We start from the raw sequence: 21,668 nt of genomic DNA, 5'->3' as shown, positions 1-21,668 counted from the left end.
TATCCATGTAGCATCAGGTGTTATCCATGTAGCATCAGGTGTTATCCATGTTGCATCAGGTGTTATCCATGTAGCATGAATTGCTATCCATGCAGCATCAGGTGCTATCCATGCAGCATCAGGTGCTATCCATGCAGCATCAGGTGCTATCCATGCAGCATCAGGTGCTATCCATGTAGCATGAAGTGCTATCCATGCAGCATGAGCGGCTATCCATGTAACATAAGGTGCTATTTATGTAGCATCAGGTGCTAGCCACGTAGCATGAGGTGCTATCCATGTAGCATGAAGTGCTATCCATGTCGCATGAAGCGCTATATACACTATTCACAAAAAGTTTTTTGGTTATTCAAGTTAGGGATATTCAGCTTTTGGGTGAAATTTCACAACAAGCCTAAAATGCATTCAAACCTGTACAGGTGAACTTAATGTGATCTTCTCTAAGCTTTTAAATGCACACGTCCAACTGTTAAATGTTTCAATAAATTTTGCACAAGTTGCTGTTCTCTAACAAGGAGCTTAACGGCAAAAATCACGGCAGGTGTGTGATCCTTGAATTGACCAATAAATGTCCTGGTTCAATTAGAGCTGGTGTTTAAACAGTTGTCCTCATCATGCTGTTCACATTTTGACATCATGAGACCAAGACGACACCTAACAATGGAACAACAGTCCCTTGCCATTGCCATGCTTCAAACAGGACGTTCTCAGACAGAAGTGGCCACTGAGCTTGGAGTGTCACAGAGTGTCATCAGCAGGTTGCAACAGAGATATGGAGAGACTGGAAGAGTCACAGAAAGGCCTAGAAGTGGACGTCCTTTGGCCACATCCCGTGCTGATGACCGCTACATTGTGAACACTGCCCTGAGAAACCGGATGATGAATGCCACTCAACTCCAGGCACGTTTAAGAGAGGTGAGAGGCACCCAAGTGTCACGTCAGACCATTCCAAACCGTTTCCATCAGCGTGGTCTGCGTGCTAGACGACCTGCACGGGTACCTGACCACACCACCAGGCACAGGCATCATCGTCTTGCATGGGCCAGGGAGCATTTACGCTGGACGAGGAACCAGTGGGCCTCAGTGCTGTTCTCTGATGAAAGTCGATTCACACTGAGCAGAAATGATGGCCGGCAACGATGTTGGAGACGTCAGGGAGAGCGCTATGCATCAGCCACTGTTGTCACCAGGCCAGCTTTTGGTGGTGGCGGTGTTACAGTGTGGGCAGGGGTGTCCACTTGGTACAGAACTGCCCTACACTTTGTGAATGGTTCAGTGACAAGCCCATACTACCTGAATAACATCATTAATCCAGTGATTGTGCCCCTACATGAACAGCACAGGCCTAATTTCATCTTCATGGACGACAATGCTCCTGCTCATCGAGGCCGCATCATCAGGGAATGGCTGTTGGAGACTGGTGTACCTCAAATGGAATGGCCTGCACTCTCTCCAGACCTGAATCCCATTGAAAACCTGTGGGATCAGCTGAGCCGTCGTGTAGAGGCTCGAAACCCTGCACCCCAGAACCTCAATGACCTGAGGGCTGCCCTTCAAGAAGAGTGGGATGCCATGCCTCAGCAGGCAATAAGTTGCCTTGTGAACAGCATGAGACGTCGTTGTCAAGCTGTAATTGATGCTCAAGGGCACATGACGAGATATTGAGACGTTCAAATTTTTTGTTGTGGTGTAACTACCATTGTTGTTACCTTTTGTGTTGAATGAATTTTTTGAGATGAGGAAATCAGTAGTGCATCCTTCTACTTAAATGTCTTACTTTTATGATATTATATCACTGTAGCATGAACATATTGCATTTTCCATAAATTTCACCTGAAAGCCAAATATCCCTAACTTTTTGTGAGTAGTGTATGTAGCATCAGGTGCTATCCATGCAGCATGAGGTGGTATCAGTATAGCATGAGGTGCTTTTAGTGAAGGAATTTTCATCTGTCTGCTTTTCTTTTCCCAGCTTGTTTTTATTCAAAAGTATTAAATATGGTTATAAAATGATGTAGAAGCTGCGATAAATATCTGTGCGATCAGCTCTCATCAGTTCAGCAGGCCCACATTCAGTCGGATGCTGCAGACGCTGGATGTCATTACAATATTCAGTATTGAGAATAAAACTTTATAGGACTAAAACTGAAAATTGTTCTATCAATGACAATCATTTTTATTTGTTTCGACTGATGTTGCGTGATGTAAGTTTGAGAAGCATTTTATGAAAATTTCAAATCTAGTATTTGTATTAAGTATCGGATCAGAACTGCAGATATTGGCTTGAATATAATTTGGTATCACAAAGCATTAAACCCTGTGAGGCTGTGTGAACACCTTCATCCAACAGCATTCGGTCTCAGAGCAGACGTCCTTGCTTTCAGACTTCGCACTGCATTTAAAACAGACTAAATGTTGCATGTTTAACAGTAGAATATGTAAGATTTTCAATATTTTCAAAATGAATTAACTAAAAAAATAACTACAATCATAATTAGATAGTTTTTTAAACATGTAGGTTCCAGTCTGTCCATATTTGATGCGTTATTAAATTACAAGTTTCATTAATGACAAAGACCCTTCTTGAATGTTTTCTGACCAGTAAAAAAAAAAGTCTTTTTTTCCACCAGTAGGGGGAGTATAAGCCCATTTATTGCAGAGCGGCTCTGAGCTACAGCTCACAAGCGATTCCTGCCCTCATTGGAGCTGGCAAGGAGGAGGGGTGACTTTTGCTCATTACTGCCAACCTGTGGTCGTTTGTGGAGGTAGCAGTTTTGTGGTTTTGCTCACGACCTGGTGTTTGCCACCTCGTGGTGGAAAGAATCGCCTTGAAATCTTACATACTCTGCCTTTAAATGTCCTGCAGTCCAGCACCGAGCTCTTGTCTTTAGATTCCCTCACCAAACCGCTGCTCTGGGATCGTCCTGTTAAACCGGTTCACCTCACACAGTGAGCTGCAGCAGATAGCTTGTTAACTGGTTTCTCATACCTCCACCCAAGGGTTATTATTTATGATGCATTTAATGCTTTTCCTCTTCAGCTTAATAACTTTAGACACCATGATGGAGTAAAATGGTCTGAAATAAAACTGTTAGGCAAAATACCTGTCTTTGTAGGTTAAATCAATCACAAAGCTTCCCACTGATCTGATTCATGATAAACCTGCACGGTTGGTGGGTTTACCTGGGCAGATGTTCCTGCATTCAGCACCGCTGCTGATGGAATGTATGCAGAGTGGAGAGAAGAGCTACCGCCTGAACACAGAACATCTCACATGCAGACATTTTAACTGAATACCAACATGTCTGCATGAAAGCAGGAGGCTGGAGAGAAGTCACGGGTTAAGAGAGGAAAACCTGCATCTGAGACATCCGTACAGACCAGACATCCCACCTACACTCTGGCCCCCTCCACACAGCAACAGCTACAACACACACACACACACACACACACACACACACACACACACACACACACACACACACACACACACACACACACACACACACACACACACACACACACACACCTTATAAAGCTTGAAAGACCACAACCTCAGGTCTGAGACATTTCAACTCGGACCAATCTGACAGCATCTGAAGCTATTTTTAATAAGGTAACCCAGTGCAAGAAGACCCCACCCCACGGTCCCCCAGGAAATCGTCCCAGTTCAGGCCGGTTTACACTCCCGTGGCGTCTACATCGGGTCGGTTACGGCATAACCAGCGTAGACTCGACGTGCATCTTTTCAGACATGACATGCATCCCAGCAACACAGATGCAGCGACCAGGGAGTGCTCCTTTGTGATTGGTCAGAGTGTGATACATGTTTGCGTACTGTTGCTGAATGCATAGACATATATGCATAGACCTATATGTATAAAAAATATATGCATAGACATACATGCATAGACATATGCATACTTGCAGCCGCTACAACGGCGCTCGCATACTGGACTCTCTGGGAACCGTAGTGGAGAGGCTCATGCTGAATAAGTTGAGAACAATAATAGATAACAGCAAACACCGTCTCCATGGATTCCTGAGGGAGCAAAGGAGCAACCGCAGCAGCAGACTTCTCTCGCCACGCTGTAGAACAGAGCGTTTCAGGAGATCTTTTATTCCTACGGCCATTAGACTACATAATAAAACCTCCTGAATTGTACCCCCACATGTACATGCATCTACTAGGGAGAGTGGCACATTTTGATAGAGTGGCTTATGTTGTTTTTATTGTGATTTTAATGAGATTTTAAACTGTCTGTCTGATCAATTATTTAGTTTTAATACGCACTTGTGAGAGGTGGAAGAGTGAGTCACTGCGAGTCATAAGAAAGGCCTGATACGGCTACCTGCATGCACACATACACACACACACACACACACACACACCATCTGCATCAGCTACACAAGCCCGACCTGACGCAGACGCCGCCTTTACCGCCTTGAGACTCCAGGACGCTCTCAGATGTTTTGCATCGGCATCCTGTATGAAAACTGAAGCGACCTACTCATCGCTACATGACAGACTGATCAGCTTGTATTGATCTAAAAGCAATTTAGATTTTAGGAAAATGTGTTTGAGCAGCAAAACTTGACACAACTTACTTCCCTCTTGTCATCTTTATCTCGTTAATCTGATCTTTCTTAGGAATAAACTAAACCCCATTTGTCCTTTATAAATGATTTCAGACTGAAAGTTTTGGGTCAGCTGAACGTTTCTGGTCTTGCTGCATGCAGTCATCTCTGATCCTAATGGATATTAAAATAAAAAACGGTTTTTCATGCATCCACATTTTATTTTAACGACAGAGGAGTGTTGATGGTGGATGTCCAGACATTTACTTTACACTCCGTCCATCAGTAATAACAGACTTTGAGGCTTGTTTTGGGTCATTTGTGAACAAATTTAGGTCCAGATGAACCAAAGCTTAATTTGCAAGTTTTGCAGGTAACTTGGTGAAACTATACAGCAGAGGGTCCACGGAAACTGCAGGGGGTCCTGGGAATTGTAGCCTGTTGGATTTTTTTTTATAAATATACTGTACATGTTTTGTTTTCTTTTTATTTCTTTTTTATACAAATCTTTTATAATTTTCTTTACAAATTTGTCAGTGTGAATGTGACATAATGTAATGAAAGACTAAACGGAGGCAGAATGTCATCTTCCAGTCAGAAATAAACACGTTCAGCCACACGAGACTGGGAACCAGTTCACTGATAGCATGAGATAAACCCAGACCAGTCCATACGAGCCTCCTGCACACAGAGGGGAACCCTGATGTCGTCACTGTGACTGAACCAATCACAAAGTTGCCTGTTCCACGCTGGAACCGCCAGGTTGACTGTATGTTGCACGGACATCGGTGTTCACCGTCCACCTCCAAAACCGCCGGTGAAATGCACCGAACGCTGATGTAGCAGGATAAACGAGAGACATGCAGATAATTATCTCAGGGTGGGATTTGCCATCTGACTGATGAGCTAAACAAACTGCAGTTTTACACATGGTCCTGATCTATGTCAGTCAGCTGTAGGAGGGTCCCTGCTGCAGCGCTGCATCGGTTTCAGGTTCCTTTGCCTGCTACATGGTAAACACCTGAATGGAAACTATCAGTATAAAACATGTGCTTGTTGTGAAACAGTTTGTTCTTCGTCATTTACAGTTAAAGAAGTTTTCTGAAGGATGCCTCCATATCTCACCTCCATAAACTCACATTACAGTAGTTTGCTTTTGCATTTCTGATAATAATAATAACTAGAAAAGCCCTCGGAGAGCACAGACCTCCACCAAGCAGATTGTGATTAACGCCCAACCAAACTTCAAAGTGATGATTAATGTGGGCTTGCACACACACAAACACACACATTCTTTTATAGAAACACTTCAGTAGCTTGAGCATGACCACCCTGAGGTTTGTTACGTGGAATATACGTGGAGCTGGTTCCAGGGAGAAGAGGTTGAGGGTGTTTAGCAGATTGAATGATCTACAGGCAGACATTGTCCTGCTACAGGAGACTCATTTATTAAAAACAACAGCTAACGTACTCTCTACAGCACAGTTCCCTCACGTGTACTCGGCCTGCTTCAATTCTAGACAAAGAGGAGTAGCCATTCTGATAAACAGGAAAATTAATTTTACTGCTAATAATATAATTTTAGACCCAGATGGAAGATTCATAATAATGACATTATCTATCCAAAACATGAAGTTAGGCATCGCAAATATTTATGGCCCAAACACTGATGACCCCTTCTTTTTTCATTCCTTCTTCTCCTTACTATATGATCACCTTGATAATACACTTATCATTGGGGGCGACCTCAACATGACCTTAAACTCTGGGATGGACAAGGGGGGCGGAGCAGGGAAACACAGGGTCTGGCAGTCAGCAAGAGTTGTTAAACAATATATCGAGGATTTTGGTCTTTGTGATGTCTGGCGCTCACAACACCTCACTGCTAGAGAGTATACTTACTTTTCATCGGTCCACCACTCATACTCCAGAATAGACGACTTCCTCACTAACAGCTCTATGATGAACAATATCTCAGAAACTAAAATCCATTCCATCACTATCAGTGATCACGCACCAGTATCATTTACCCTAATTAATAAGAAAACTAAACCATCTTATAGCAAATGGAGATTTAACACATCATTAAAGATCCATTACTTATCAGTTACTTCAAACGGGAGTGGTCTTTGTATATTGAAAACAATGACATACCAGGAACATCAGCATGTGTTCTTTGGGAGGCAGGAAAAGCAGTCATGAGAGGGAAAATAATTTCATTTTCATCACATAAGAAAAAGAAGGAGAGTTAAAAAATATCTGAACTAGAGCTTAAAATAAAATCACTAGAAGATGCCTACAAGGCTTCTCCAGAAGAGCAAGTTCTGAATCACATAAGAAAGGCTAAACTAGAGCTGAATGAAATAATTAACCAAACAACCCAGTTTTTGCTACAAAGACTTCGCTTAGAGAATTTTGAACATAGCAACAAATCTGGAAGATTTCTCGCAAATCAATTAAAAGCAAACAAGGAGAAAACAACCATCTCCTCTGTTAAAGATTCAAGAGGAAATATCCTTCATGACCTTGATGGAATAAATGACACGTTTAGGGATTTCTATAAAACATTATATTCCTCAGAAACAGATCCATCAGACAACAACATTGAGGAATTTCTCAGCTACCTCAATCTTCCAAAGTTACAACAGGACCAGGAAATGGTTTTGGACGCACCCATTTCAGTAGGGGAACTACATGAAGCTTTAAAACACATGCCCAGCAATAAAGCTCCAGGACCAGACGCTTTTCCAGTTGAATATTATAAAGAATTTTGGTCTACACTAGCACCCACTTTTTATAAAATGGTTTCAGAAATTAAGGAAAAAGGCCAAATATCTCAAAACATGAATTTGGCTAGTATTACAGTAATACTAAAACCAGGAAAAGACCCCAAACTCCCATCTAGTTATCGTCCAATATCACTAATGAACGCAGATCTTAAAATAATCAGTAAAGTGCTTGCTACAAGACTAGAAAAAATAACTCCACTTACTATACATCCTGATCAAACAGGATTTATCAAGGGACGACATTCCACCACTAATACGCGCAGACTAATAAATCTAATTGATTATGCCACCATACATAACCTGGAAACTACAATAATCTCTCTAGATGCTGAAAAAGCATTTGACAGGGTGAACTGGAAATTCTTATTTGCAACATTAAGAAAATTCGGGTTTGGCTCATCGTTTATCGACTGGATAAAGATACTGTATAGCAATCCAAATGCATGCGTCAGGACAAATGATCAAACTTCTCACAGCTTCAGATTGCAGAGAGGCACCAGACAAGGCTGTCCACTCTTCCCCTCACTTTTTGCAATCTTTATTGAACCCTTAGCAGCTAGCATTAGACAAAACAAAGACATTAAAGGCATTAACTGTAGAAATATGGAGCATAAGACCAGTCTTTATGCTGATGATGTATTACTTTTCCTTCAAAATTCCCAATCATCCATCTGTCAGACAATCGCACTCATCAATCAATTCTCATCAATTTCTGAATATTCCATTAATTGGTCTAAAACCACCGTTCTACCCATCAACTGTTCCTTCCATAATACTCCTGACACTGCTTTACAGTCAGGAGATATTAGATACTTGGGAATAAACATCTCACCCAGACTGTCAGACCTTACAAAGCTAAATTATGTCCCTCTACTAAAAACAGTTGAGGACGATCTCACACGGTGGAAATCTTTACCCATATCACTAATGGGAAGAGTTGCAACTATAAAAATGATGATTCTACCTAAAATCAATTATCTGTTTTCAATGATCCCCATTAAACCTCCCTCCACCTGGTTTAAATCGCTGGACTCTAATGTCACTAGATTTCTCTGGAAAGACAAACCACCACGGATTAGTCTAAAAACACTCCAGAAGACTAAAGATAGCGGTGGCTTAGACTTGCCTAATTTCCAAAATTACTTTATAAGCAACAGACTACAATACATCTCTAAATGGCTTAAACCTAGCTATCTAGATGAACCATGGCTTAATATAGAAGAAGCTATGTGTGAGGATATGGCAATTTCAGACCTGCCATTTATCAGCACAGCTGTCAAACGCCAAAAATGCTTTAAAAGCATTAATATCAGCTCCTCACTAATGGCCTGGTGGGAATTTCTTAAACTAACCAAGTCCTTGCTTATTCCATGCAAACTTACACCTATTTGGAACAATCCCGACATCCAGCAAAACCGGAAAATGATAAACTTCCCTCAATGGAAGAATAAAGGAATAGAACAGTTAGAACATTTAATAGAAAACGGGAACTTTCTCCCTTTTGATATAATTACTTCACGATATGAAATCAGCCGCACAAAATTCTTAGAATACCACCAACTTAAATCTATTATAGGTAAGAAATACACCCCTGATCAATTAAACTTGCAGCTACCTATCAGGGCTGCAGAATTCTTAAATCTCAATGCCCCGAAACTGTTATCCAAAATATACAGATTACTATCAAAGCTAGACGATTCCATATGTCTCCCAACTTCTAAATGGGAAGCAGACTTATCCAGTAACTTTGACCAAAATGAATGGTCACAGATCTGTTCAAATACATTTACAATGACTAAGAATTCAAACATGCAACTAATACAATTTAAAATTCTGCATAGAACTCATTATACAGGACACAGGATGTTCAGGATGGGTCTGTCACAATCAAACATCTGTCCACACTGCACTGGTAACACAATTGACAACTACTACCATGTTTTCTGGTCTTGCCCACCTGTCCAGGAATTCTGGTTTCAGGTATGTAAAGATCTGTCAACTTGCTTCAAATGTAACATCCCTACAAACCCCAAACTGGGCCTACTGGGCCACTTGGGTGAAATTAACATAGAATTTAATCCTGCAAACTTAATCCTCACCAGTTTATGTATCGCAAAGAAAACTATACTTCTAAACTGGAAAAGCAAACAAAGTCTGTGTATCCAGCAGTTCAGAAATCTCTTATTAAATCACATCAGTATGGAGATGATGTCTGCCTTCTCAAGGGATCGGTCAGCTGAACTTCATTCCCTCTGGTCCCCTGTGATCAGCTCCATCACTTAGTATGGGGGGAGAATGTGACCTTATTGCGCTCGGGGTTGGTGGCCGGTTGGGGGTCTCTGGAGGCTGTGGGTCTGTGGTGGGCTCCCGGGGGGGGGATTTTGACTGCTCCACTGCTGGGGTGGCTAGGTTTCTAGCCCTACTGTGGACCTGGATGGGCCAGCAGCTGGAGTTGCTGCGCAGCGGCGGAGCGAGGTCGCTGGCGGGTGCTGGGTTGGCAGGCTTGACTCCGTAACGGGCGCCTGTGCCGCCGTGGGGTGGGCTGGGCGGGGTCCCGGGCTTCGGTGCCCGGGGTTGTCCCCCGATGCAGCAGGGGTGTATGTATGGGGGAGTGGGTGGATGTGTGTGGTGGGTTGGTGTAGATGTGATGGATGGAGGTGGGGGAGATTTGGATGTGACGTGGGGGTCAGGAAGATGGTTTTGAGGGTGGGCTGAATGTGTGTGTGGGTGGACCTGTATGTGTCCGGAAGTGTGTGTGTGTGTGTGGCTGTAGGTGTGTGTGCTGAGACAGTGGCGGATGTGCGTGAAAGTGCCGATGTGTGGACAAGGGGGGACTTCATGTCCCCAGGTGGGGGTATCCTCTGTGAGTGAGGGGGCGGTGGACAATCGGTCTGGGATTCCCCTTCTGCCGCCCCGCCTCCTCTTTGTCCTCATGCCCCCCTTCTGCATGTGGTGAGTTGGTCCCCTCTTGGGTCGGTGATGACTCTCTGGTTAGAGTCGCCGAAGGCTCTGGTTACGGGGATGGCTGCCCCCGGCTTGTCCTGGTCCTTGGGAGGCCCTGGGAGTGGGGGGCATGCCTAGTGCTGCGGGCGGCTCACCTTCTGGAGGAGGGTGAGCTTTCTTCCAGACTTAAATCCCTCGACCCCTCTTCCTCCCCGCTCCCCATCACACACAGGCAGGGTATTGGGAGGTATGCATGTGGCGCTGGGTGGTGAGAAAGGCCATCAAGGTGGTCTTGATCGCTGCACCCAGCCTCGGCTCACCTCCCAGTTTTAATTACACTTAGACATCACACTGACAACTCACATGATTAGGGGGGGGGGGCGTGCGGTGTATGGTTGGGGGGCTGCTTAGGTGGTCCCTCTCCCAACACCGCGTGGCACTTCCCTCAATTTTAATTGCAACTAATACATACTTCACAATCAGTCATAAGCGGGGGGGAGGCAGGGGCGATAGGGTCCTCTCATGCCCCTGCTCTCGGGGCTTTACTGGGCCATACAGATGGATGGTGCGGTGGCTGGGGGGGGATTAGGGTTGGGGATATAGGTGGGTAGGGGGGTGAGGGGATAGGATGTGTGCGGATGAGTAGATGTGTGTGTGTGGAGGGGTATGTTGGTGGGTGGGTTGTATGTAATGGGGTGTGCCTGTGTTGGAGGAGTGAGGGTGTCTGTGGGGGGGCTGTGGGTGGTGGAGGGGTGTTTGGTGGGGCATGTGTGGTTGGGTAGAAGTAGAGGGATGGGGTGGCGGGGTGTGAGTGTGTGTGGGGGCGGGGGCGGTTGGGGTTTGTGTGACTTGGTATGGGTGAGTGAGTAGAGGTGGGCTGGGGTTGTGTATGTGATGGGAGATGTGTGTGGATTGCGGAGGGGTGTGTGGATGGGGGCTGAGAGGGGAGTGCGTGTTGGGGGAGGGAGGGTATGCATGTATATGTGTGTGTGGTTTGGTGGTGGGGGGGTGGTGTCCTGTACCTGGGGAGCGCAGCTGGCGCACTGGGGTGTGACCTGGCTGCCGCTAGGTGGCGGTCTGGGGATCCTGGTCCTCCGTCGGTGTGGGCTGTGCCCTCTGCCTGCGGGGGCGGGGGGCTGCTCTCGGGCTCTTGGGGCCCTGGGGCCTGCGCTCTGTCTGCCCTGGGTGGCCGGTGCCCAGCGGGATCGGCCCTTGCCGGCCTGGGCCTGCTGGGGCCTGTTCCCCCTGACTGCGGGGGACTCTGGTTGGGGACCTCCTTCGCCACCTCCTGGGCAGATGCATGGCTGGCTCTGGAGTGGGGGGGTTGGGGTCTGTGCCTGGGGGTGACTGTCGGTTACCCGGGTCTCTGGGTTCTCCTGGCCTGCCTCTAGCCCTAGGCGGGCGGGGTCACATTGGCATGATCACTCTTCTCTGAACACGTTCCACTCTAAATGTTCTGCATGTGTCACAGTCACATCCAGCAAGTTTATTCATTAACAGCAGGTAGCTCTCTTTCTGTCTTTTTGATTTAACTTGCTAGTTTCTGGTCCTCCTGATTGTCAATGGTTTTGTTCTCCACAGGGACCATGAATCTAGAGTTGGCTTGTGTGGGTGTATATATTTATGTGTGTGGGTGGGTATGTGTGTGTACATATGTATGTATGTATATGTCTGTATGTATGTGTATGGATATGTATGTGTATGTATATATGTGTATGGATATGTATGTGTATGTATATATGTGTATATATGTGTGTATGTATATATGTATGTATGTATGTATATCTATCTATATATGTATGTATGTATGTATGTGTGTATGTATATATATATATATATATATATATATATATATATATATATATATATATATATATATACACACTGTATGTGCGAGTGTATATACATATATATGTAGGTGTGTATGTATGTGCATATACGTGTATGCATTGATCTCTTTTTGTTTTTTACGTTCTCTTTTCTGTTCTCTTTCTGCCCCTTTCCTGTCCTTTCCGGTCAGGTCCAGCAGCATAAACTCTGTAATACAAACTATTATCCAAAGCAAATAGAAAAATAAAATAAGAATCAAGAAATTCAAGGGGATCATTACATCTATAAAAGTTCCCCTTGGCAAAATAAATTTGCTCAGCAGAACACAGCATCCAGAACATCAGTCTGCTTGCTTAAATGCTGGACAAGACAAAAAAAAAACAAACGAAAAAAAACCCCCCAAAACTTCAAAGTGATCCAGAATCCAGGATCTCTTCCGGATCTCCTCCAAAATGTCATCATTTCTTCCTTATGAGACCCCCCCCAATATATCCTGAAAATGTCATCAAAATCCATCCGTCACTTTTTAAGTAACGTTGCTAACAGACAACAAAACAAACAAACAAACTCCGGTGAAAACATTACCTCCTTGGCGGAGGGAGTTAAAAGACCAAGTTAAAGTCCACAGAAATACAAAAAAACAAAAATATTGGACCCTCGTGTCCACCCAGCGGCATGGAAACGAACAAACAGCACCTCTACTGAAAGCACACATCCCACAGATTCCAGTCGTACCAGTTTAATGTCACTATGACCAAGATTCACTCAACCAGAGTCAAAAGAAGCTGAATTTATGCTTCATGTTTAAAAAACATTACATATTCTGTGTTACCTTTGCTTTTTTGCCTCCAGAACTTTCATCCACCGACATAAAACTGTATTCAGTAAAGCGACTACGTTTCCAACAGTTCTTCGGGAGTAGTTAGGTGGACAAAATCACCATTTTCTGCCCGTTAACATCAGTTTGATAGGACAACAACAGGTGTCAGTTATTCAGCGTCACAAACATTTCCTGCTTTGTCGGCGCCAATTGGTCACATTTATGTAAACATGATGACATCAGCGTGATTCCACTGTATCATATGATTAGAAAGAAGGGTCGGTCATACCGATCGGCCAATTGTAGCCAAAGTTACGCGCATTATGCACATTACGCCCACTGCATACGATGACGTGCTAGTCAGTGGCGCGGCGTCTCCTTTGTACTTTTTATTTAAAAACCAGAATCCAGGATCTCTTCTTGATCTCCACCAAAATTTCATCATTTGTTCCTCGTGACACCCCCAACATATCCCAAAGATTTTATCAAAATCCATCCATAACTTTTTGAGTAATGTTGCTAACAGACAGACAAACTTGGACGAAAACACAACCTCCTTGGCGGCGGTAATAAATGGATGACATGAAGTGTTCTGCTGCTGCAGACTCACTTCAACATCATCTCAGTTTAATAATTATCAGTCAGCGCGGTATTTCCTCTGGAGCGCCGGATGATTCGATTGCATCTTCTGAAATATCAACTGCAGATGAGTCATGAACAGCAGCATCTCATGTTTAATGGAAACCGAGGGGGGAGACTAGATATCTCAATATGTGGAGTTAGAGGGAAAAATACAGGTTAGTGTTGGCTGTTGTGAAGGTGTGAAGCTACCTGTCGGCCAGCAGCAGCAGAGCCCTGCGACATGCTGCCGGGACTGTTGGTGTACTTGTTTTTTTGGAGGTCCATCAGGGCGTCCCGCTGACGTTCGATGTCCGCTTTGTGGATGCTGTTCAGGGCCTCCAGGCTTTTGGCAGCCACGGAGTTGTGCCGGCGATCCAGCGAGGACGTGGCGAACCCTCCATTGCTGTTGTCGGGGAACCGGCGTGCCCCGCGGCCGCCGGTGGCAGCCAGGGTGTGGTAATCCCGCGGGAACTCGGCATCACCGGCAGAGATCATGGGACCCTTTCTCTTCTCTCGACCTGCAGATGGGGAGAGGTTTGAAAACAGCGTAAGTACAACTTCGCCCAATCATCAGATTCCTGGAGCGAAAAAAAACAAACAACAAAAACACTAAAAGAAAAAACAAACAAAACGACTGCTATGCTTTATGTGTCATATGAATCAGTCAGCATCTCCTGTTTTACAGCTCGTACAAAATTCTTCCGTTTGTCTCCAGACCAGCGCAGTGAAGCAGGATCATGACTCCCGTCCCGCTAGTTCTGCTCTGGTTCCAGGTTCAGTTCAGCGTAGCGGAAATGCTCTGAAAGCACTGAACAGCTTCACAGACTTATCAGGACTTTAGAAAACCCACCAGTCCAGCAGGATTTTATGTTCCCAGAAGGCGAAGCTCTCGATTTACTAGTCGATCTACGTTCCTACCCTCACTTATGGTCATGAGCTGTGGGTCGCGACCGAAAGAACGAGATCTCGTATACAGGCGGCTGAAATGAGTTTCCTCCGCAGGGTGGCCGGGCTCTCCCTTAGAGATAGGGTGAGGAGCTCGGTCATCCTGGAGGGGCTCAGAGTAGAACCACTGCTCCTCCACATCGAGAGGAACCAGTTGAGGTGGCTCGGGCATCTGGTCAGGATGCCTCTTGGACCTCCCTGGTGAGGTGTTCCAGGCACGTCCCTCTGGGAGGAGACCCCGGGGAAGACCCAGGACACGCTGGAGGGATTATATCTCTCGGCTGGCCTGGGAACGCCTCGGGATCCCCCCCGCAGAGTTGGCAAATGTGGCTGGGGAGAGGGAAGTCTGGGCTTCCCTGCACCTGGATAAGAAATTGGATGGATGAATGGTTGAACGAATGAATGGATTGATGAGTACTCAAACATCCAGCCAATCAGACATCCTTATTCGTACATGAAGGCCAGACAAGCAGAAAGAAAAAAAATAGTTTGGATTAAAGTTCGGATTAAAATAAAACTTTCAAAAAATCATAATAAACGCTCAAAATACCCAACATGTTTGCACCTTTTCAGATAAAAGGAAAAATTACTAAAATCACCACATTTTGATGGGTTAATCAACTCCAGTGTCTTGAAAGATGACAAAAGTTTGGTAACAAATGAAAGAGAAAGTATAAAACTGAAGACATTACCAGTAGAAAACTTTAAATATTTAGATTTAATAGGATTAAAACTGAACAGACTTTAGACATGGAATTTTTATTCATCTGATTTGTTGAGCAGAAAGTCTTTCAGATGAGATTTTATTTTGGTTAAAATGGATTGAAAATGTGTAAACTTCATACAAACATAAACTAAATAAAGACAATGAGCAGACAAGCAAAACTGTTGTATAAATGCAGCAAATAAATGCTGGAGTTTTGACCAGTAATAATTTTTAAATTATCAATAATTAATTGATAACCAGACAAATTCCAGCTGCTGATCTGGTTCATTTGGTTCAATTTAAACAATATAAACTTGTTTTCTTTTAAAAAGGATTAATTACAGGTAAAACATTGAAATCTAACATTTCCTTAAAGCCGGGGTAGGTAATGTTGGGGAGTTAGCAAGATGTGAAAGTGGCGCCCTGTCTGGGCTCCTCCCCCTGTCTGGGCCCCTCCCTCTGGACTCCTCCCCCTGTCTGGGCTCCTCCCTCTGGACTCCTCCCCCTGTTTGCGCCCCTCCCCCTGTATGGGCTCCTCCCCCTGTCTGGGCCCCTCCCTCTGGGCTCCTCCCCCTCTGGTATTACTCAATGTGTGATCCGAGGCTTTTTTATTGCCTCCACCAAGGAGGTTATGTTTTTACCGCTGTTTATCTGTTTGTGTTCCAGATAACTCAAAGTTTTGGACAGATTTTAATGAAATTTTCAGGATTTGTTGGAAATGTGAAAAAGAAGAACTGATTTAATTTTGGTGGTGATCCGGATCACCGTTTGCATCCAGGAACCTTTTAAATGCCTTGGCGGAGGTTTACGCTCTCCAAGTGTTTTTCTAGTTCGCAGCTTTTTCCACCAACGATTTTCTCTTTCTTTGATTTTTAGTAGGAGGAGGCTAATAAACCGAGCCGGGTCGGAAAATCCTTCCTGCATTTTCACAGCCATGTTTGCCTTCCGAGTTTCTTCTTCACTACTTTGTATTTTCATCCTAACACGCTGTTTATATGCAGGGTGTGGCTATCAGGTATGCGCTGCTGGAGGGGGAGGAGGGGAGCCGGGAGAAGAAGCTTACGAAATATAAGAAATGAACAACTTCATTTGAGTCCAAACGTTTGGACTGGTCAGAGTATTTACAGTAAACTGAGGGGTCTAACTATATTTCTTATTGTTCATGATTTCAGAATGTATAGACTACTATCAGGACGAGGAACCGCTTCACCCAGAGGAACACGTCTCTCAGCAACATTATCGACTAGAGCTTTAAACCAGGTTCAACATCCATGTAGATAAAAAGCCAGAAACAGCAGCAGGAGAGTAAACATCTGGATTAAGCAGCAATGATGCTCCCAAATACTGAAAATAAGCTTTTACCTTCTTGTCTCAATGGCTGGAAAGAGGAGCCATTTGTGTGTCAGTGTTCCCTGGTGGGATATTGATCCTGGAAGTTTGAATGAAAATCATGAAAGTGCAGAGAACTTCACGCTTCACTGATTTATTGTTTTGTTTTGGCTTTTTGTCAGCAGAAAATGTGACGAATGCAGAAACAAGTAGGCGGCTCATCTTGAGCTCAAAGGACGACTAAAGTCGCGGTCGGTCAAGCTGAAAACATGCGACTCTTTTCCACCAGCTGATCGATTCGTTTCTGCTGAACAGCAACTTTTTAAAGCAAGTTTTCATTAATATTTATAAACACACTGCTGTAAAGAATGTAAATTCTGCTCAGCCTCCTCCTCCTTCTGGATTAGTGACAACACATCTTTAATTAGGACTGAGTCGGGGGTGTAGCGGTGCCGCCCGTACCATCAATGACTTCTCCATCAGACACCAACACGGAAAGATGGAAGCTTAACAGAACCGTAAAGTCTGCTCTGTCGACAGCTTCAGAGGTCGTTTGCATTCAGGAAGAGCTGGTTGTTCTTTTTCACGTAAATCAGACAGACATTTCCCAAACATTAACCCGAGGAACCATCCCGACTACCTGCTGGGTGAAGCCGTTTAAGTTCCAGCAGGAGCTGCTCGAGAAGCTAGCACAAGCTGCAGGTGCCAAACCTGTTTATTCTGTTCATGTTGTGTCCAGGAATGTTCAACTATGATAAAATAAACAGTTTTTCTGGAGACACCGTCACACCTCAGAAATACTGGGAAGATTTCAGACCAGAGTCTTCAGTTTAGGTGAACTGTTTGTAAATTTGACCCATAAATTTAGTAGTTTTGCTTCTAAACTACTTATAAAGTCTAAGACGTTTCCATCAGATGTAGCCACATTGTGAGTATCATGTCATTTAACAGGTATGGTTTCTTTGTTTGTTTGTTTTGCCCACAAACATCTCTTCTAGCAGCCTTTCTGTATATATGAATATATTGTGTTGCTTAAACCTGCGTTTTGGATATAAATACACTATTCACAAAAAGTTAGGGATATTCAGCTTTTGGCTGAAATTTCACATCAAGCCTAAAATGCATTCAAACCTGTACAGGTGAACTTAATGTGATCTTCTCTAAGCTTTTAAATGCACATGTCCAACTGTTAAATGTTTCAATAAATTTTGCACAAGTTGCTGTTCTCTAACAAGGAGCTTAACGGCAAAAATCACGGCAGGTGTGTGATCCTTGAATTGACCAATAAATGTCCTGGTTCAATTAGAGCTGGTGTTTAAACAGTTGTCCTCATCATGCTGTTCACATTTTGACATCATGAGACCAAGACGACACCTAACAATGGAACAACAGTCCCTTGCCATTGCCATGCTTCAAACAGGACGTTCTCAGACAGAAGTGGCCACTGAGCTTGGAGTGTCACAGAGTGTCATCAGCAGGTTGCAACAGAGATATGGAGAGACTGGAAGAGTCACAGAAAGGCCTAGAAGTGGACGTCCTTTGGCCACATCCCGTGCTGATGACCGCTACATTGTGAACACTGCCCTGAGAAACCGGATGATGAATGCCACTCAACTCCAGGCACGTTTAAGAGAGGTGAGAGGCACCCAAGTGTCACGTCAGACCATTCCAAACCGTTTACATCAGCGTGGTCTGCGTGCTAGACGACCTGCACGGGTACCTGACCACACCACCAGGCACAGGCATCATCGTCTTGCATGGGCCAGGGAGCATTTACGCTGGACGAGGAACCAGTGGGCCTCAGTGCTGTTCTCTGATGAAAGTCGATTCACACTGAGCAGAAATGATGGCCGGCAACGATGTTGGAGACGTCAGGGAGAGCACTATGCATCAGCCACTGTTGTCACCAGGCCAGCTTTTGGTGGTGGCGGTGTTACAGTGTGGGCAGGGGTGTCCACTTGGTACAGAACTGCCCTACACTTTGTGAATGGTACAGTGACAAGCCCATACTACCTGAATAACATCATCAATCCAGTGATTGTGCCCCTACATGAACAGCACAGGCCTAATTTCATCTTCATGGACGACAATGCTCCTGCTCATCGAGGCCGCATCATCAGGGAACGGCTGTTGGAGACTGGTGTACCTCAAATGGAATGGCCTGCACTCTCTCCAGACCTGAATCCCATTGAAAACCTGTGGGATCAGCTGAGCCGTCGTGTAGAGGCTCGAGACCCTGCAGCCCAGAACCTCAATGACCTGAGGGCTGCCCTTCAAGAAGAGTGGGATGCCATGCCTCAGCAGGCAATAAGTTGCCTTGTGAACAGCATGAGACGTCGTTGTCAAGCTGTAATTGATGCTCAAGGGCACATGACCAGATATTGAGACGTTCAAATTTTTTGTTGTGGTGTAACTACCATTGTTGTTACCTTTTGTGTTGAATGAATTTTTTGAGATGAGGAAATCAGTAGTGCATCCTTCTACTTAAATGTCTTACTTTTATATTATATCACTGTAGCATGAACATATTGCATTTTCCATAAATTTCACCTGAAAGCCAAATATCCCTAACTTTTTGTGAGTAGTGTAAATCCTACTTTAACATATCAGACATCAATAAGCTGCCAATTTATTTCAATCTGTGTCAAATAAAAGAAAAAGCTGTCTGAAGGGTGTGAAAATCTCTCTCCTTTAGGGAAACGTAGCTCAGTTTAGTGCCTGCTTTACAGTCAGAGATGATTAGCAGATGTGATTCAGGTGCGCATTACACTGTAAATAAAAAGCTGGTTATTGTCAGTGTTACATCACACCTCCCGGCACTAAGCCAACCCGCCGCCGTGAGGGAGTTCGACGCTGAAGGCTGTCAGGCGAGCAGCCGCGAGAGTTAATGTACTGAGAACTAACAATGTGCAACAGAAAATCATTTATTGATTCTTGTCCTTGAGGAACCTGCGCCGCACATTAACATCTGTAAAAACTGTTTTTCTTTCTGCTGTCTGGCTAAACACACACACACACACACACACACACACACACACACACACACACACACACAGATGTGAGAATACAAGCACACCTCCAGCAAAGCCTCTGGATCACTCAGGGAACATCCGGCTATGCAAACAGCTGCAGCCGTCCGGGGAAGCCCGAGGTAAGAGAAAAGTGCTGCACAGCCGAGTCTCCTGCTGTTATATAACAGCATCACATGCATGTCAATAGAAAGGAACATGAATGGAGATGATGTGTGTTCCTGCTGGGAAGGGTTCAGTCCTCTCTAGTGACCACAGAAACACAAAACACCACTAAAGGTGATCAGAGGAAGCGCAGCAGTATTTTTTAGAAGAACAGATAACTGTAAAGCCCTGGTGTCCGATGTCACGGGGTGACTGGTGTGTGTGTGTGTGTGTGTGTGTGTCGGAGTGCGTGGCAGTAACAGCAGGTGGGTGTGGCTGTAAGCCTGCTCCGATATCAGGTATAAGTAGGAACAGGTGAAGTTGATTCAGACAGCGTGTGACAGATCTGGAGACGCCGCGGACACGTGAGGACGGGAGAAAGTGGAATCGGACTGAAGCGCGCACGGGAAGAGGATCCCGTGGTGGAGCTGTAGGTGACAAAGAAGGAGCCGGTGACAGGACGTGTCGGTGGATCAACGGAGGAGGAGTGCTCGGCAATCCCCCTCCTTTAAGCTCAGTGTTGTTTTGCTGGAGCGGCACCACAGCAGGGTTTTGAATGGTTTTAGAGAGGTTGCGTTCTTTCTTTTCGACTTGCTGTGGTGATTTTAGGAGCCCTGCTTTGACCAAGTAGCACCTAAGTCTCCACCTGTCACTGGCCTGTTGAGATCGCGGTTTGTTCTCCCTTCACCTGTTGGCGCAGCATAAGGCGGGCAAGTGACCGAGGAGTGGCGTAGAGCGAGAGAACAGCGGAGGGGGAGAGTTTGACGACCCCCTCCTCTCAGCTAAGTTCTCCCTCTTTCCCTGCGGGTGGTGATTAATGCCCCGCCCCTTCAGACAGACTAGCAGCTACTGATCACCTGTCCCTCACTAAGATCCCTCCCCGGAACGGGGTCAGAGACAAGGACTGGAATTTGAAGCGACATCGCCAAGAGACGCCACTGAAGGGCGGTAGTTGCCGCCCCTTTTTAGCTCACACCTTGGGGACGTTTTTAGTCTTTTTTTTTTATACAAAGGTCGTAATAAATACTTGTGGACAAACGAACTTAAATCTCTTCTTGCATATTTATTCATATAAAGTGTTCCCCTTAGACACCAAAGTTTGAGGTAATTACCGCGTGACATCCTAAAAATAAAACTAACCAGCTCAGCATCACGAGGCCTGACGAGGATCAGAAGTTGTAACAAGTCCTGACGAGGACCAGAAGTCGTAACGAGTCCTGACGAGGACCAGAAGTCGTAACGAGTCCTGACGAGGACCAGAAGTCGTAACGAGTCCTGACGAGGACCAGAAGTCGTAACGAGTCCTGACAAGGACCAGAAGTCGCAACGAGTCCTGACAAGGACCAGAAGTCGCAACGAGTCCTGACGAGGACCAGAAGTCGTCACTAGTCCTGACGAGGACCAGAAGTCGTAACGAGTCCTGACGAGGACCAGAAGTCGTAACGAGTCCTGACGAGTACCAGAAGTCGCAACGAGTCCTGACGAGGACCAGAAGTCGTAACGAGTCCTGACGAGGACCAGAAGTCGCAACGAGTCCTGACGAGTACCAGAAGTCGCAACGAGTCCTGACGAGGATCAGAAGTTGTAACGAGTCCTGACGAGGACCAGAAGTCGTAACGAGTCCTGACGAGGACCAGAAGTCGTAACGAGTCCTGACGAGGACCAGAAGTCGTAACGAGTCCTGACGAGGACCAGAAGTCGTAACGAGTCCTGACGAGGACCAGAAGTCGTAACGAGTCCTGACGAGGACCAGAAGTCGCAACGAGTCCTGACAAGGACCAGAAGTCGCAACGAGTCCTGACGAGGACCAGAAGTCGTCACTAGTCCTGACGAGGACCAGAAGTCGTAACGAGTCCTGACGAGGACCAGAAGTCGTAACGAGTCCTGACGAGTACCAGAAGTCGCAACGAGTCCTGACAAGGACCAGAAGTCGT

The 21,668-nt window shown here is 45.2% G+C and overlaps 1 protein-coding gene across 1 annotated transcript in view; it reads right to left on the bottom strand.

The window, feature by feature from the left end:
- Positions 1-14,076, bottom strand: part of srcin1b (SRC kinase signaling inhibitor 1b) — a gene marked incomplete at both ends in the record, with an annotated part of 109,945 nt that extends 95,869 nt beyond the window's left edge. The window contains one exon of the mRNA XM_079261340.1: positions 13,792-14,076. Coding sequence (XP_079117466.1) covers positions 13,792-14,076 — 285 coding nt within the window. The remainder of the gene's footprint in view (positions 1-13,791) is intronic.
- Between the last annotated feature and the right edge of the window lie 7,592 nt (positions 14,077-21,668).

This window comes from Telmatherina bonti (assembly GCF_933228915.1).
Source record: "Telmatherina bonti genome assembly, chromosome: 21".
Lineage (NCBI taxonomy): Eukaryota > Metazoa > Chordata > Actinopteri > Atheriniformes > Telmatherinidae > Telmatherina > Telmatherina bonti.
The sequence above is the reverse complement of the archived record's forward strand: the minus strand, read 5'-3'. Positions and strand labels throughout refer to the sequence as shown.